Genomic DNA, 14,736 nt, shown 5'->3' with positions numbered 1-14,736 from the left:
CATCAGATTTATGATCTGAGCATCAGATCACTGATCTTTCCAAGATCCCCCTCCACAAAGAGCTCCACTTCTCAACCACAAGCTCTCTTCTCTAATTCACTATAAATATGAGGCATGGGAGAGGCATAAGGAGCATAAGGAGACCACGAGAGGCTGTGAGAGAGAGGTAGAGAGAAGGATACTCCTCCAAGAGATTGTGAGGAAGAGCTTGAGAGAGAGAGAGAGACAGAGAGAGAGAGAGAGAGAGAAGAGTCACCTCGAGAGGCTACAAGGGAGAGAATTAGCTCAATTCCCTCTATCTCGATCCTCGACTTAACCATCTTCTCTTACGATCTCCCATCTTGAATCTATTCCACCTTCTTAATCTCTTGAGTCTACTTGCGGACGATGGCCTCCAAGCGAAGAATGTCGTATGCGAATGACAATCCTGCAACCAGTAACAAGGCTTCGGGCAAAGGCATCACTGTCAATCCAACTGCGGTTCCGGTCGTAAGTAATGTATTTTCAAATTGATAGATGCTTGTTTTGACTCTCGTATGAGATACGTTAGGCCCCATACTATTGCACGAGTATAGGTCATGGGAAAGGATAAATTTCATCTCACCTACTCGGAAGATGGAGTTTGTGAAGTGCATATATCAAGGGAAGATAATTGCACCTAGTTACATATGACTTATTTGCTAGTAGAGCAATTACAAGGAAGAATTAGTCAAGCGTTATGAATGGCATAGTCGTCAAAAGAACGACATTAAAAGATTGGGCATACAAGTGCTAGATTAAAGTATAGTCAAGGGTTATAAATAGCATAATTGCTAAAATAATATGACATTAAGAATCATGAATAGAGAAGTACTAGTTTAAAGTCTAGATACTTCAAAAGTACTTAGCCTAAGAGCCCAAATATTAAGAAAAACTAGATTCTAGCTCAATGCACGGCCTATTGGAGTCTAATTACTTGAGATCATCTTGCACTTATCTTATTAAGTATTCACACGTTATGCCTATAATATGTTTGATATATGAGGATAATTTTCTAGTTGCCTCATGACTTGACTAAGAGCTAGTACAAGAAATTAATCATAAGGGTTAAAACTAAGATCTCTTGAGATCCGTTCGATAACGATGACTTTGCCAATCCAAATCCAGGGTTGGGTTATCAATCGAGGTAAGTGACCTATAGAACTTACATCATGAATAGTGTTTGAACCCTTAACATATGCCCTAGCCAAAGGAAGGAAGTGTTAAGATCATGTTTGCATAGTATTGCTCTTAGATCCCAAGGGGAAGAGTAAATATACGATGGAAATGTTATATCATCTATTCTTGCATTGGTAGGAAAGAATGCAATTGGTTTTGTTGATTGATCGAACAACATTCTAAATGCTTTTATATTCAGCTGGTTATTAGTTGTTGTTTGGATGATTATTCCAAGTGCTTGTGATTTATGATAAATGCATGGCAAGGGTTTATGATGAAAAGTCGCCATGGGAATAAAGGAATGTTTTCTTGGAAAATGATATTAGGGTGAATGCCTTGTTTGTGCTTGATTCTTAAAGGATTTAATTAAGGAAGGATATATTATATGGGTGGATCACCTCCATGATCGCACCACGTATTAACCCGAGAGGGCATTGCTCGATTCATGGGCCGAAGGTCGAGTGGTGAAAAGGCCAACCACAAGAATGATGTTTCGCTCCTAGACAGCTTGCGGGTCAGTTGGAGCTCTGGACACCTCTTGTTAGGTCTAGAATGGAGTTGAAGACCTCCGTGGCCCCCAACATCTGGGCATGTTGGGAGATCCTATTCTAGATAAAGAATTGAGTTTGTGGTGCCATGTGAATTGGACCAGTTACTTCTGCAAGGCAGAAGGGATACTTCTATTGGACAGAAGCGATACATAATTTCTCCTGTATGGGCGGGAGACAAAGATTAACTTGAAGATAAGTTAAGGACCTTGTTTGAACTTGTTTGTCAATAGATTGCTTTGCTATGTTTTCGTGTCTGTGCTATAAGTTATGGGAACGAACCCTGTTTCCTAAAAGGCTTAATTAATGAAGCGAAACCCCCGACAGGTCCGTCCTACGGCAGGGTGGTTCCAGAGAACTGGGAGGCTTCTCGTAAATTTTTAACGTCATTCAACTTTTAGGTATTGTTAGGTTAGAACCCGATTCATGACGTTTTAGGGAACCAGAATGGGACTATGCCCTATGGGCGGAGAGGTTGAGCAGCGCATCCCTCTCGTTTCCCATTCTCTTTGAACCAAGTGTGGCATGGGTCTGCTTCAGATTGGGTATCTCTGCGTAAAGTAGGACGTCCAAAACCTGATGCTAGAATGCTAACAGGAGACCTTGACAACTAGGAACCCGAATTTCAGGTCGATCCTAGTGGATTCGGTCGTGAACGTTCCGTTGCGAGGCGGATTCGAGAAACCCTAGGCGACAAAACTCGAAACATTCCCTAGGATTGCCGGGTAGCAACGCTTAGATTTGTTTCTCGATAGACCACTAAAAGAGTGCCTGGAAAGCCGATGGGTGGGCACCTCACACTTCTCATATGAAGGTTAGTTAGGTTGATTGTCCGCTATCAAAAGGCCAAGATGGCCAAGATCCCTTATGCATATGCAATAGGTAGTTTAATATATGCCATGATAGCCACCCATCCTAACATAGCATTTGCAGTGGAAGTTGTGGCACACTATATGACTACACCTAACAGGTGGCATTGGGATGCCATGAAGGGTATCATGAGGTACCTTAAGGGTGCTGCAAACATGTGGATATATTATGATGGCTAGGATATAGGAGTCATGGTGTACACTAACTCTAATTATGCAGGACATGCAGATAGTAGGAAGTCCACCTCTCTAGCTACATCTTCACCTTTACTAGAGGTGTTGTTTCTTGGATGTCTAGGGTGCAGAAATACACGGCTCTATACATAGGCAAAATATATTGCAACCACTGAGGCTTGTATAAGGAGACTCTCTAGTGAGGGCATCTGGTCTTGCAGACCTTGGTATTATTGATGTGGTCCCTATAGTACATTCGAATTCTATGAATGCCATTCAATTCACTAAGAATCTAGACTTCCATGCAAAGACAAAGCACATTGAGATGTGCTATCACTTCATCAAGGAGGTGGTAGAGGACAAGTCTATTGAGCTAGTCAAGATCTTAAGAGAATCCTACAAATCCACTCACTAAAAGTCTCTCAGCAAAACAGTTTTCCTTCCCTATGAAGATGATGGGCATAGGATGAGATGACATCTATTCCTCATCCTATTGTACTTCATGTATGTTTGTATTTTGTCACTTTTTTATTGTTCTTTCCTTACTAAGGTGCATTCATCTTTAAGTGGAAAGTTGTTGGGGGTAAAGGCATCTGTGCCTAACCACCCATGTATTCATTATATTGACAATACCAGCATATATGTACATTCTAGGTGGTAGGCACCCATCACTATCACTTCATTATTTATTCTTTCAATGAAATTTCAATAAGGTAAGGCCAATCACACATTGTGATTGTTGGAGTTCCCATATATAGAGTCTCACTCTCTTGCTCTTTTGCTCCATCTGCCATAGCTCTTACTTCTTCTGATTGTGTGCTTCCACTTGGGATTTACCTTTCATGTTGTATTTACATGGTGTCCTACATCATGTGTTACAAGGCATTAGTTGGGGGACTTGGAAAGCTTGAAAGATATGGTTAGGTATCCCTATGTGATGATTGCCCTAATAGCATCTTTGTGCCACGACAAGTGCCTTGGGCTTCATGTTAGTTTGGTGTGCTTGGCTAAGAGGCCCTTTCTGTGATTCTATATTGCTTACATGGCCTAAATGAGTTTTTCATGGGGTTTGCCTTCTTCTTCACATGCCATTAACATTGGGCTTGGATTCTATGTGGATGGTAGTCTTTCAATGGTTTGCTAACTGGGGGTATCTTGGCCCACTACTAGAGCTAGTGAAGCAGGGCATCCATTTGTTTACTAGGCATGGGCAACACAATCATTTTGGTCAGTTGTGGGAGTTTCCCTACCAATTTCCTTGTGCTGAAAAGGGGAGATCACCTTGACTCAGGGAAATGTTAGATGGATGTGCTTTTTCACATAATTGACATGGAAATGGGTTTAAAATTTGAAGGGATGCTTAGTAGGATTTCACATCCCACATCTTCTCTAGGAGAACACAGAAGAATGTTCAGATGCTTTTGAATTCCATTGTTACCATAAGCCTACATTTGTTTAGCAATGAGTAGGCCTAGCACCATATGGATGAAGTTTAGGATCCATTGGCACAAGTATTAGATGGCTTGCTTGAACCTAGAAGTGATGGTGCAAGGTGTTGGAGTTGGAGCCTTCATTGATAGGCTAGGACTTCCTTAGTGGCTATGGGTTTAACCTTCCAATAGCCTCATGATACAATGAGTTCCTCCCCATCATATCCATGTTACTGCTCATGATTGCCCTCACTTTGAAGTTCTATGGCTCAATTGGGTCCTCGTAGTCTTGTCATAAGGGACCCTGCCACATATCACAATCAACTAGAATCTTGGTGAGTCCTAGAGATTGTTCATGTTTTGAGTGCATTAGCGGGGTATTACTTATTGATGTGGCTTCCATAAGGGTTTCTAGCTCCATAATTTTGACTCAGCTAATATCATAAATTTAGTAATGTCCTAGCCCTCTAAACTTCAACTTTAGCTTATGTCCCTTAAGTAAGTAAAGGAGGACTAAGTCTCCTTGTCAAATGTTCATTATTGGATGTATTTCTCAAGCCAAGCCTTCTTGTGGACTTTCTCTACAATGAATACATGTGTGGGTAGAAGCCTAGTTTCCGTTAGTCGATCTAGCACAATAAGACATTCAACCTAGGATTTATTCCCTTCCTAGTGTTCTTATATTACAATGCATAGAATAGGGATTTAGAATTCTACAAACATGATAACAGTAGTTCCATAGGTCAACCTAAACAGTGGTTGACCTATGGGTGTCTTGTATGCAGTTTGGTATGCCCATATAGTAGTTATGAGTTTGTCATCTTAGTCGATTTGTGATTCGCAAACTATTTTTGTCAATATATATCATTGTCTTATTTGTTGACATTGTTGGCCATTTTCTTGTGGGGAAAATGATGTTCACTTTTTGTGGATTGTTTTAGGAATGTGGAGAGCAGGTGCTCTATCACTTCATTAATGAAGTGCTCTATTGCTAGCTCTTTCTATCATATACATTCAAAAGTGGAATATGATTTGTTCACACAAGAACTTGGCCATCATTCTAGCATCATTCTTTCATGTTGCTCTTGGCCATCATTCTAGCATTATTCTTTCAAATTGCTCTTGGCTCCACCCACTTCCTCATGTAGTCCTCCATTGCAACTTTGATGTATTGGGCATGAGAACATTGTGTTGTGGGGATGATTGGTCCCATGAATTCAATCCCCCCATTTTTCAAAGGGTTGGCGATAGAGATCCATCTTCTTCTTCTTAATAGGAACCTTGGTGCATTGGTAATGCTTGATGAATCATGTTGTATCCTTGAACAGGGTCATCCACCAAGTTGTGATTGTAACACCTTTCAAGACATGGTGGTGGTTTCAAAGTGGCCTTCAGCTATTCTTCCATATGCCTCCTATAAGCACATGCATCTCCTCAACAATCCATCATAGCCTAGCATATACATCCTATACAACTATCCTACAATATGTGATATGGCTTGTTTTGATGAGCAGATATGTAAGGTATGCTTCCTCTATTGGGCATTTAGGTAGTTCATATTATAGAATATCCACAATGTCATGAACCAAATATCAAGTTAGGTCGGCCTTGAAAAGTTGGGTCTCTTGCTCCATCATGAACGACTAGAAATCTGGGAGATTATCATGAATCCCAATGATCTTTTCTCAAACTTATCGCTCTAGACACACGGTCAACAATGGACTGCTACTTTCCTTTTTAGTTGAATACGAAGAGAAACAATAGCCATCTTGCAATGTAGCTTGTGGTGCAACAACAAAGCTTGATGGTCTACAAAGAAGGTGAAGGGGGTGGCTAAGAAATAATATTAAAAGTCCTTTGTATTGTATACCATGCCAAGCCCTTCACATTTTGTTGTGAAATAGTTCATATTTGCTTTTGTGAGCTCTCAACTAGTGAAACTCATAAGAAAGTCCATGTTGTGCTCACTAGGTTAGTAGAGCACTACTCAAATTGCAATCTGGATACATCAATATGCACACAGAACATGTTCCTCCAATTTGGGGTTCCCAAGATAGGTGCACTGATTTTTTCAAGTCTTCATATGCCTATTAGCACTCCTCTATCCACTCCCAATTTACCAAGATCTTATACAATAGCCTAGAAATCATAGCATAGCTAAGCATATTGCATCTAAAATAATTAGTGCATCTGAGGAAGCACTACATGCCCTTAATATCTTTCGAGGATGGAAACTCCAAGGTGACTTGAATTTTAATTATTTGCATAGAAATACCATTCTTGGACACTACATGGCCTAAGATAATGTCATGTTTTACATAACTGGCACTTGAATAGATCTAATAAGAGCTAGCATTGCCTCATCATTCAAAGACTACTCAAAGCTTGTCTAAATGCACATCCCATGAGGAGTTGATGCAAATATTGTCGATGAATACTTCAAGGTACTTACAAAGCATGTCCTTGGATATTGTGCACATCAAGCATTGGAAAGTTCTAGGCACATCCATCAACCCAAAGAGTGTAACTATATATGTAGACACTCCCCATTCCATGGCAAATGTGGCCTTGTGCTTGTCATTTGGGTGAATTTGCACCCTAACAATCCATCCAAGAAGCCATACAACTCCTTGCTTCCCACATGCTTGATCATATACTCATGTATGGTAATAGATAGTGGTCTCTCTTGATAGAGACATTCACCTTCTTGTAGTTTACACTTCTTAAGTACCATCATTATGGGCAATACCCAATTTGCATTCACTATTTTGTAGATGAACCCTGCCTTGAAAAGTTTGCCCAACTCTTCTTGTACAATATGTGTGTATCTAGGTCTCACTAGGTAGGGCATTTGTTTGGTGGGCTTGACATTAGGGTCCATTAGCATTGTGTGTATAAGTACATGTGGTGGTGCCCTTAAGATTGGTGTACTTTGAGGTGAACATGCATCAAAACTTGATAGCAGTCCAATGAGCTTTCTCTTGTCATGGATTGTGCCTAGTATAGCTTGGTCTAATTTCATTCTCATTGTTGAATTAGCTCTCTACAAATGAGTAGGTGACCTTGGGGTTGTCCTTAAAATATCATAGCCATCTTGCAAGTATTGTGAAGCTTAAGGTGATAAGTAATAGGAACATTGAACCCCTCGATCCAAGGTCGAGAAGGTTATGGGCTCACCATGAGGAAAAGTATTGTTAGTCCAACCATGCTATGCTCAACCATGTGTACAATGAGCTCTTGTCCACTCGACTAGTGTCGTTGTCATTTATCATATCTACTCTAAAGAGACTAAGAGGCACTGATGGGACAATGGTCTTGCTCATGCTAGCTTTTCGATTGGGACAATTAGAATAGATTTGGGACTTTGGACACGTTGCATTCAAAGCATCATAGATCTACTTGACCATCCTTATGTGGTTCTACTTTTTGCAAATACCTTAAGGACACATGTGTTGGTTGCCCACACTTCAAATACACAATAAGGTCCTTAGGTAGAGCTAGAGCTCTTCCCCTTCCTTGCCTGAACATCATGATGATATGGTTCGGTAGTCTATGAGGATTGTGCTACCTTCCTTGTCATCTATGACATATATATACTCCTCCTCAATTGGCTCCTCCATATTGTGGATTGATATGTCACTTGTAGAGTGAGTGATAATTAGGATTGGGGGTCATGATATGCCTAAGGGATGAATCGTGACTTTCTCTGTAGTTAGTTTCTGGTCAATGGGGGTTGGTAGGGCCAACTGCAAAGGCTTTGGATAATAGGGGGACCTATTATGTATTTTCAATGTATAGGCTTGGATAGGGTATGCACTTAGGGGTCTACAATAAACTACCTCATTCCCAAAACATCCACAAGTTTTTGCACACTCATGGGTGCCATTCGAATGGAAGGTGATCGATCCACAATAGACTACATCATTCCCAAAGCATCCACAAGTTTGTGCACACTCATGGGGATCATTTGGATGGAAGCATATTGACCCATGATGCATGCACTAGATATTTTGATGGTAAGGTCTCAATTGTTTTAGGGCCTTGTTGAGTCTGGCTATCTCTAATTGTTGGTGCTTAAAGGTGGCAAGCAATTATGCTAAGTTCTAAGACACTTCTCATAGATGTGTCATCACTCCTCGACCTATCTCTTTTATCACGGTTCCTCTCTCAGTGCAAGTTGTCAATGCACATGGCTTTGTCCAACCAAGACTTCATTGCGATTGGGACTATCCATTGTTGAGTTGTTGGCTGTGGATTTGTAAATATTCTTGTCTCGAACACCTTTCACAAAAGCCTTGATGACAACTTTGACATTAGGCCTTTCAATTCTAGGAAATCATTAGTGTAGGCTCTAGCTTCAAACCTTGGGGACATAATCTAGCACGTTCTCTCCCTCCCACTTCTGTAGGTACATGAGCTTTATGATGAGGTTGTCCCCATCTCTGGCTTTTGCAAAACGCATGATGAACATATCTTTGAAGGAAAAAATAATGAGACTTCTCAACTACGTCAATCCTAGTGACCCATGCTCTCCCCTTGTCACCTAAGCATAGTCCAAAAACTTGTGCCTTCTTCAAGTCTAAGGTGACATTATTGGCCTCACATACCTATTTGAATTGCTCTATAATGTTGTAAGGGTCATCCCTTGATCAACATTTCTCTAATTGCTTGGCCACTAAAGGGATCTTTGCCTAGTCCTTGGAAACAATTGCAAAACCTAGCCCTGAGAACAGTGATTTCGCCATGTGGTTTCCAATTTGAAGGGCATTAATGTTGGCAAAAGCAACTTCCTTTGCACTAGATCGATGATTGAGTCACTCAAAGATCATGTACAACTGACATTTAGTAGTAACTTCCCAATATTTTTTATCTCTCATTGCATGCTCTCCTCTTCATGCTGGGCAGCTTCTATCATGTCTATGAGTTGTTCTAGAGTTTCCTTGCTCTATCCTACCAGTGTTTTGGTACTATTGCTCCATGTCAAATGATGTTGGTTTGTTGGTGATCTTCTGGAACATGGCTCAAAGGATCCTTAATGCATGGCTTAATCTCTCAGTACATCCTTTAATTGTTATTCCTTCTCTGTCATGGTTGGTGCTCGGTGTCCTAACATAGTGGTTGATAAAAAATTAAGTGGTGTAGGTATCGCCCTTAATTTAGTGTGGTGCATTCTTTGTTTAAGTGCACATGTGCTTGCATGGCTTGGCCTGAACTGGCTTGATTCTTGTTGTTTAGGTTGTTAATAATAATTATGTGTGAAGTTTCTTTTAAGTTTGTGAGGTTGCTTTTTTTCCAAGGCTTTGGTTTTTGTGTGCTTCTTTGAGTTGTTGGATTCCTTAATGTAGGTGTGTTTTCTTTTCTCTGTTTCATGCACCTTTCGATTACAATCAAGATGTTAAGTAAAGAAAAGTTTGTTACTTAATTAAAGGGAAATCCTATCCATGCTCTCGTGCTCAAACAAGCTTTCCTCCTTTGCAAAATCAAGTGTAGGGTATGCACACAATCTGATCTAATAACAACTCCAACTCTTCTAGTCCATTTAATTCAAGTGTGTTGGCTTGGTGATTGAGTGGTTTCACAAGGTCAAGTGCAAGGTCAAGAGTCCTCACATGTCACTCAAGTCCTATACAATGGAGTCCTTGGTTTTGAGGGCGTGTGCTTAATTAAGGTGTATTGAGTGAGGATCATGGTGACTTGTGTGAGATTTTGAGTAAACTATCACATCATGCAGAAAGTACTTGAATCAAGAAGGAAAGCAAAACAAAGGCTCAACTGTGTAAGTCAGAGCTAAAGAAGAGAAGGAAAGAGGACAATCAAGGACTATTGCCATATCTTGTTCACATGCGCCAATACCATGATATGGTAATAGTTTGGACCTATTTCATGACCATGACCTTGGTTGCTGAAGTTTCCTCTCCTTTGACGATTGTGAGGGACATTTGTATTGGCATTGCCACCCTTGTTCAGACATTTAGCCAAAGAGTGACCATGTTGATTGCATTGAAAGAATCTCATCTAATTGCCTCTATTGGCATTATTGGCATTATTGCTCGTTGGTTTTGTTGGGTCCTGTGTAGGAATGGGAAACCAGTTTGTTCTACTACATGTGGATGGGCATGATGTCGAACATAGAAGGGAAAAAAGAGGGAAAAGAGGCTCTTTCCGGCAGAGGGAAATGTCCAAAACTTCTAATATACTTCTGATAAGAGAGGTTAGAGACTAATCTATGTAATAAAAGAGGGTAGAGACTAATCTGTGTTTTAGGCATAATAATGACTTTTGGTTCAACAAGGAGCCTTGCCAAAACACTCTATCCGATTGCTGGACACGGATAGTGGCAGCGAGAGAGAAGAGAGAAGAAGAAGCAAGACATGGCTCTCATGGCCTTTCCCTCGACTTCCCTTGGCTTCTGCCGCTCCCTCTCCTCTTCTTCTGCTAGTAATTCCTGTCTCAACCCTTCGTCATCTTCATCATCGTCTTCTTCTTCTTTTTCTTCGCCCTCGATTTCGGCTTACCCTTCAGGTACGTCCTCGTCCTCGCGCACATCTCCATTATCGCCATGCTCTCCGTTCTCTCATCTCTGCTTTGGGAAAATTTCTGTCATTTCTTGTGCAGTGTTTTGCGGCAGGGGAGACAAGCGAACGGCTAAAGGGAAGAGGTTCAGACACTCTTATGGAAATGTGAGTACATGGTTGCATAGCTTTCTGCTGTGCCTGCGTGCTTGCTCATATACACGGGGCACAGCGAGAGAGAGAGAGAGAGAGAGAGAGAGAGAGACTAGTGGTCTGCAATGTTGTTCTAAGCAATAACCCGGCACTTACGATTGTACAGGCAGGCCTGACAGACGAGGTCTTTATGACAACATAGAATTTGTCAACTGAGATAGTCTATACCCACATATGAACCAATTGAACGTCGTATTGCAGAGGCACTTCCGACAGACAGCCCATGAGTACATTGCCGAGTTTTTGCATGTGGGGTCATTGGTACCTTGGACTGTAGAGCTTGAGGGTAGATGGTGCTAGCAAAGTGCAGACATTTTTGGTAGTAGTGTATGGTAAGTTGGCCAATATGTCATGTAGCCTGAAAAGCTAGATGTATGTTTCCACTTATTGATCTTGGCTATGGTTCTGACCTGAGAATGAACCATTATTGCATCCCTTTCTGTATGTCAAGTCTCTAATGTAGGTGAACATAAGCTGGCAGAGTACATTGGGAATATAGAGAAAGTTGCGAGCCATCCTGTATACAATTGTGAAAGCTGACTATTCTGAATGTCCACAAGGACTCTAGATCTCAGCATAGTTATGAATACCAATAGGAGTTTATGCAATCGTTTAAGAGTTTATCAGATGTGGAAAAGGGCCTTAGAGTAGAGGATTAAAGTCATTGTTCTTTTCACTGAGAGAAATTGTTGTGTATTGTATTTTAAAATTGTACATTGTCTTCTTTTGCTTTTTTATTCTCATGTTGGCTGGACATCTTATGTGTGCTAAATCTTTCGTTCTGATATCGCCGGCATTGTGGTTCAATTTCTGCGATCATGAGAAGTGTGTCAACAGGCATCTTGGCATTTCTATTTTTTCGATATGTATCTTCATTGAAGTTTTTTTTAAAATCTATTTGTTCAAAGTGTCACATATTTCTATCATTTATAGCAGCTTTTTCATTCTTACTTTTGTACTGTTTTGAAAATTTCGACAGTCAAGGCCTAAGGATCCCAGCAAAGGAAGGGGTTTACCAGCTGTTCCATTGCCTCCCAGGCCTCCAAAGAAAGATCCTTATGAAGCTGTAGCAAGTGAAGCTTCAAAAGTGTCTACATAGTCCTGCCTGCAGTCTTTGCGAACAAAAAGCTTGAAGCTTTTTGTCATTGAGTACAAAGTGACACACGATATCAGGAAGGAAATTCCAATGTAAGCATTTAGCAGATTGAGTGATTGAGCTATCTGCCTTTTTGTCCTACTGATGCGAATTTTTCAAGCAGTAGCACTCAACACAATCTTTAGATTTATTATCATGTCTGGGAATTTCTCCTCTTGCCAGTAGCTGCTCTTTCTGACTAAAAACTGCCACTGTGTTCTAGTAAGTTCACCTTGCCTGGCATTCTGGTGCTCTTTTATGAAAGAATTTGTACTGTATTATGTAAATCACTTTGTTGTGGAATAAAGTTTTCAGTCCTATAACAGTGAAGGTTTTGCTGTTTGCAATAGAAAGGTATGAATTCTATGAGATCATATCAGGTTTTGAAATTATCTCACCGTGTCTTAAGCGTGCGTCTTAACCTCCTGTTGAAACACATTGTAGGAAACTCTTGAAAGAAAACTATGCATTTCAGTTGAGTGGAGAGATCCAGAAGTGTAGAACAGCAAAGCCTGAAATGTCTTATGGTCTGCATTTTTCTGGCTATTTGAAACCAAACAATCTTTCCAAAACCAAGGTGCTGTAAGTCTCATAATGATATTCTGTCTGGGTCTATTTGATCTATATTAAAACTTAGAGCCTCCTTTCCCTCTCATTTTTTGTTGATACTGTCTATGCGTCTACTTGATCTAGGGCCCCTCTCTCTCTCTCTCATATATGCAAGGTAGGTCTTATTTAAATGTCCTTAGAACTATTACCTTGTGCCATTTACTTGAGATAAAGGATTTGTCATCAGGGCAAGAAGCTTTCTGTGAGACAATTGGCAATGATGTAACACTATCAGAAGCCTGTAATGAAGCATGTGCTGGTTTGAGTAATAAAAGATTGCAGATGGTCCAAAACAAATGACATCCTGCATGGGCTTCCTCTTGGCAGGGACTACAGCCACTGTATAACTGGTCCTTGTAACAAGTTTATTTGTGCTTCATTGTGACACAAAGAAAGGGCGCTACTTTCGTTCTTTTTAATGCAGTTACAACGGAAGCTCTACAGGTGTAGTACAGCTTCCACTGGAAAATCCTTGAGCTACTTGAGTCAAAAAACAACACAGATCTTCATCGCATGCATACAGCATGAGCAGCAATTCTGTAGGAGTGGTCTCTTACCCTTCAACTTACAGTTAGTGAGCTTTTGCAAGTAGGCAGAAAAGAACTTCATGATAGTAACTTTTTGTGATGACAGTATAAGTCTTCTATGCATATATGTTCCTGATAAATCCTTATTGTATTTCTCTAATCAATGCCCAAATTTATAAGCTTCTTCATTCATCTCTCTTTGTCCCCTCAGCAAGGCTTGTCAAAGGCCTTAACTTCACTTGAGCTTCAAACCAATGAAAACATCGTCTTCATATCCTGAAACATGAATGACTTAAAACTTGATCGACTTATTCTAAGTAGGCAATTGAAGCATCATCACGGTCTAGAGTGTGACAATGAGCCTTTGTGAAGGGGGTCCAAACTTTTGTCTATTTTCGACCAGGTAGTTGAACCTTCATTAGACTTCCTAGTATTTCTCACTTAGTCAATCTATAGCTCTTGATCCTAGGAGGCTTGTCAACATTGTTAGACTAGAACAAAGTCATTGCTAGGTACAATGAAGGTAGGGCTGACATCCTTTTTTCAAAGAAAAGTTTGCACTTGATTTGTAGCCTCGTTACTTAAAATTAAACTCCTAGGATAACATTCAAGTCCTTCAACTTCAAAGTATGAGAGCCTCTCTCTCCTTTATTGTAAAAAAACATGTGGTTGATTATATTACTCAAAGGAAAACATATAATGATGTATAAGTGCTTCAATAACCTAGCTAGAATTGAATGCAAATTGAATGGCATGTAAGAAAGCTTCTCAAGGTGATTTGGAGAGGGTGAGAGATAAGGTATGGGAGTGTAACATCATTGGGATTTACCATCTCATTGGGTGGAAAAAATACATTTGCATATCAAAAGGTGAAGAAATTGTTGTTGAAGCTTCTATCGATACTAATAGTCCCTTTGATATTGCTGTTATGAGGACATGTATTTTTGAAATCTCACTTAATATGTGGATTAATTTTTAGTCACATGATTATGTAAATGTTACATATATGATGTGCAATTGGGATAAAAGTAAAATTCATGAGCTCGAGATCCAAGAAAATCACAGGATATCAAAGGCAAAAGTTGGTATAAGTTATGTTGCACAAGTACTTGGTATTATTTGGTGTCAATTGTTGGCCTAGGCTATTCATTTAGCCATAAGTGTCAGTTGGTAACATTAGAGATGTAGCGTTCAGTGGTACCTAACGTCGATCTAATGGTCAAAGATGGCCTAGAGAGACTTGGGAGTAGAAGATGCTTAGCCAATTTAATTATTGGTCAATTTGATTATTTTTTTAAATATCAAAATAATTATTAGATTAATTATTAATCATTAAAGGTTAAAAATTAATATTTAATGATAGATAATATTGAAAAAAACCATTTGGAAAGGTTTTTACTTGACAAACTTGACCACATGGGTTGGTAAAAGGTTGAAGTCGAGGAAAAATAAGAAGATTCTTGTTGTGTCAAATGTGGGAGAGCTGTGAGCAGCCATGGCCAGCTTATTTTTAGCCATTGCA

The 14,736-nt window shown here is 40.0% G+C and overlaps 1 protein-coding gene across 1 annotated transcript; it reads left to right on the top strand.

Moving 5' to 3' along the window:
* Positions 1-10,511: 10,511 nt before the first annotated feature.
* Positions 10,512-12,401, top strand: LOC148030143 (small ribosomal subunit protein bTHXc-like). Its single transcript, XM_087686418.1, has 3 exons — positions 10,512-10,740; positions 10,834-10,898; positions 11,923-12,401. Exons 1-3 carry the CDS (start codon positions 10,590-10,592, stop codon positions 12,040-12,042), a joined length of 336 nt encoding a protein of 111 aa, XP_087542544.1. The 5' UTR covers positions 10,512-10,589; the 3' UTR covers positions 12,043-12,401.
* The last annotated feature ends 2,335 nt before the right edge of the window (positions 12,402-14,736 follow it).

This window comes from Lygodium microphyllum, chromosome 10 (genome assembly GCF_053477565.2).
Source record: "Lygodium microphyllum isolate KBCC chromosome 10, Lygodium_microphyllum_v1.1.10, whole genome shotgun sequence".
In the NCBI taxonomy this organism is placed as follows: Eukaryota; Viridiplantae; Streptophyta; class Polypodiopsida; order Schizaeales; family Lygodiaceae; genus Lygodium; species Lygodium microphyllum.
The sequence above is the reverse complement of the archived record's forward strand: the minus strand, read 5'-3'. Positions and strand labels throughout refer to the sequence as shown.

What these genes read in the sequence shown, in the direction of transcription:
- LOC148030143 (XM_087686418.1), top strand. Translation starts at nt 10,590, where the DNA reads ATGGCTCTCATGGCCTTTCCCTCGACTTCCCTTGGCTTCTGCCGCTCC. An exon ending in GATTTCGGCTTACCCTTCAG is followed by an intron (nt 10,741 to 10,833) that starts GTACGTCCTCGT and finishes TTTCTTGTGCAG; the next exon opens with TGTTTTGCGGCAGGGGAGAC. An exon ending in TCAGACACTCTTATGGAAAT is followed by an intron (nt 10,899 to 11,922) that starts GTGAGTACATGG and finishes AAATTTCGACAG; the next exon opens with TCAAGGCCTAAGGATCCCAG.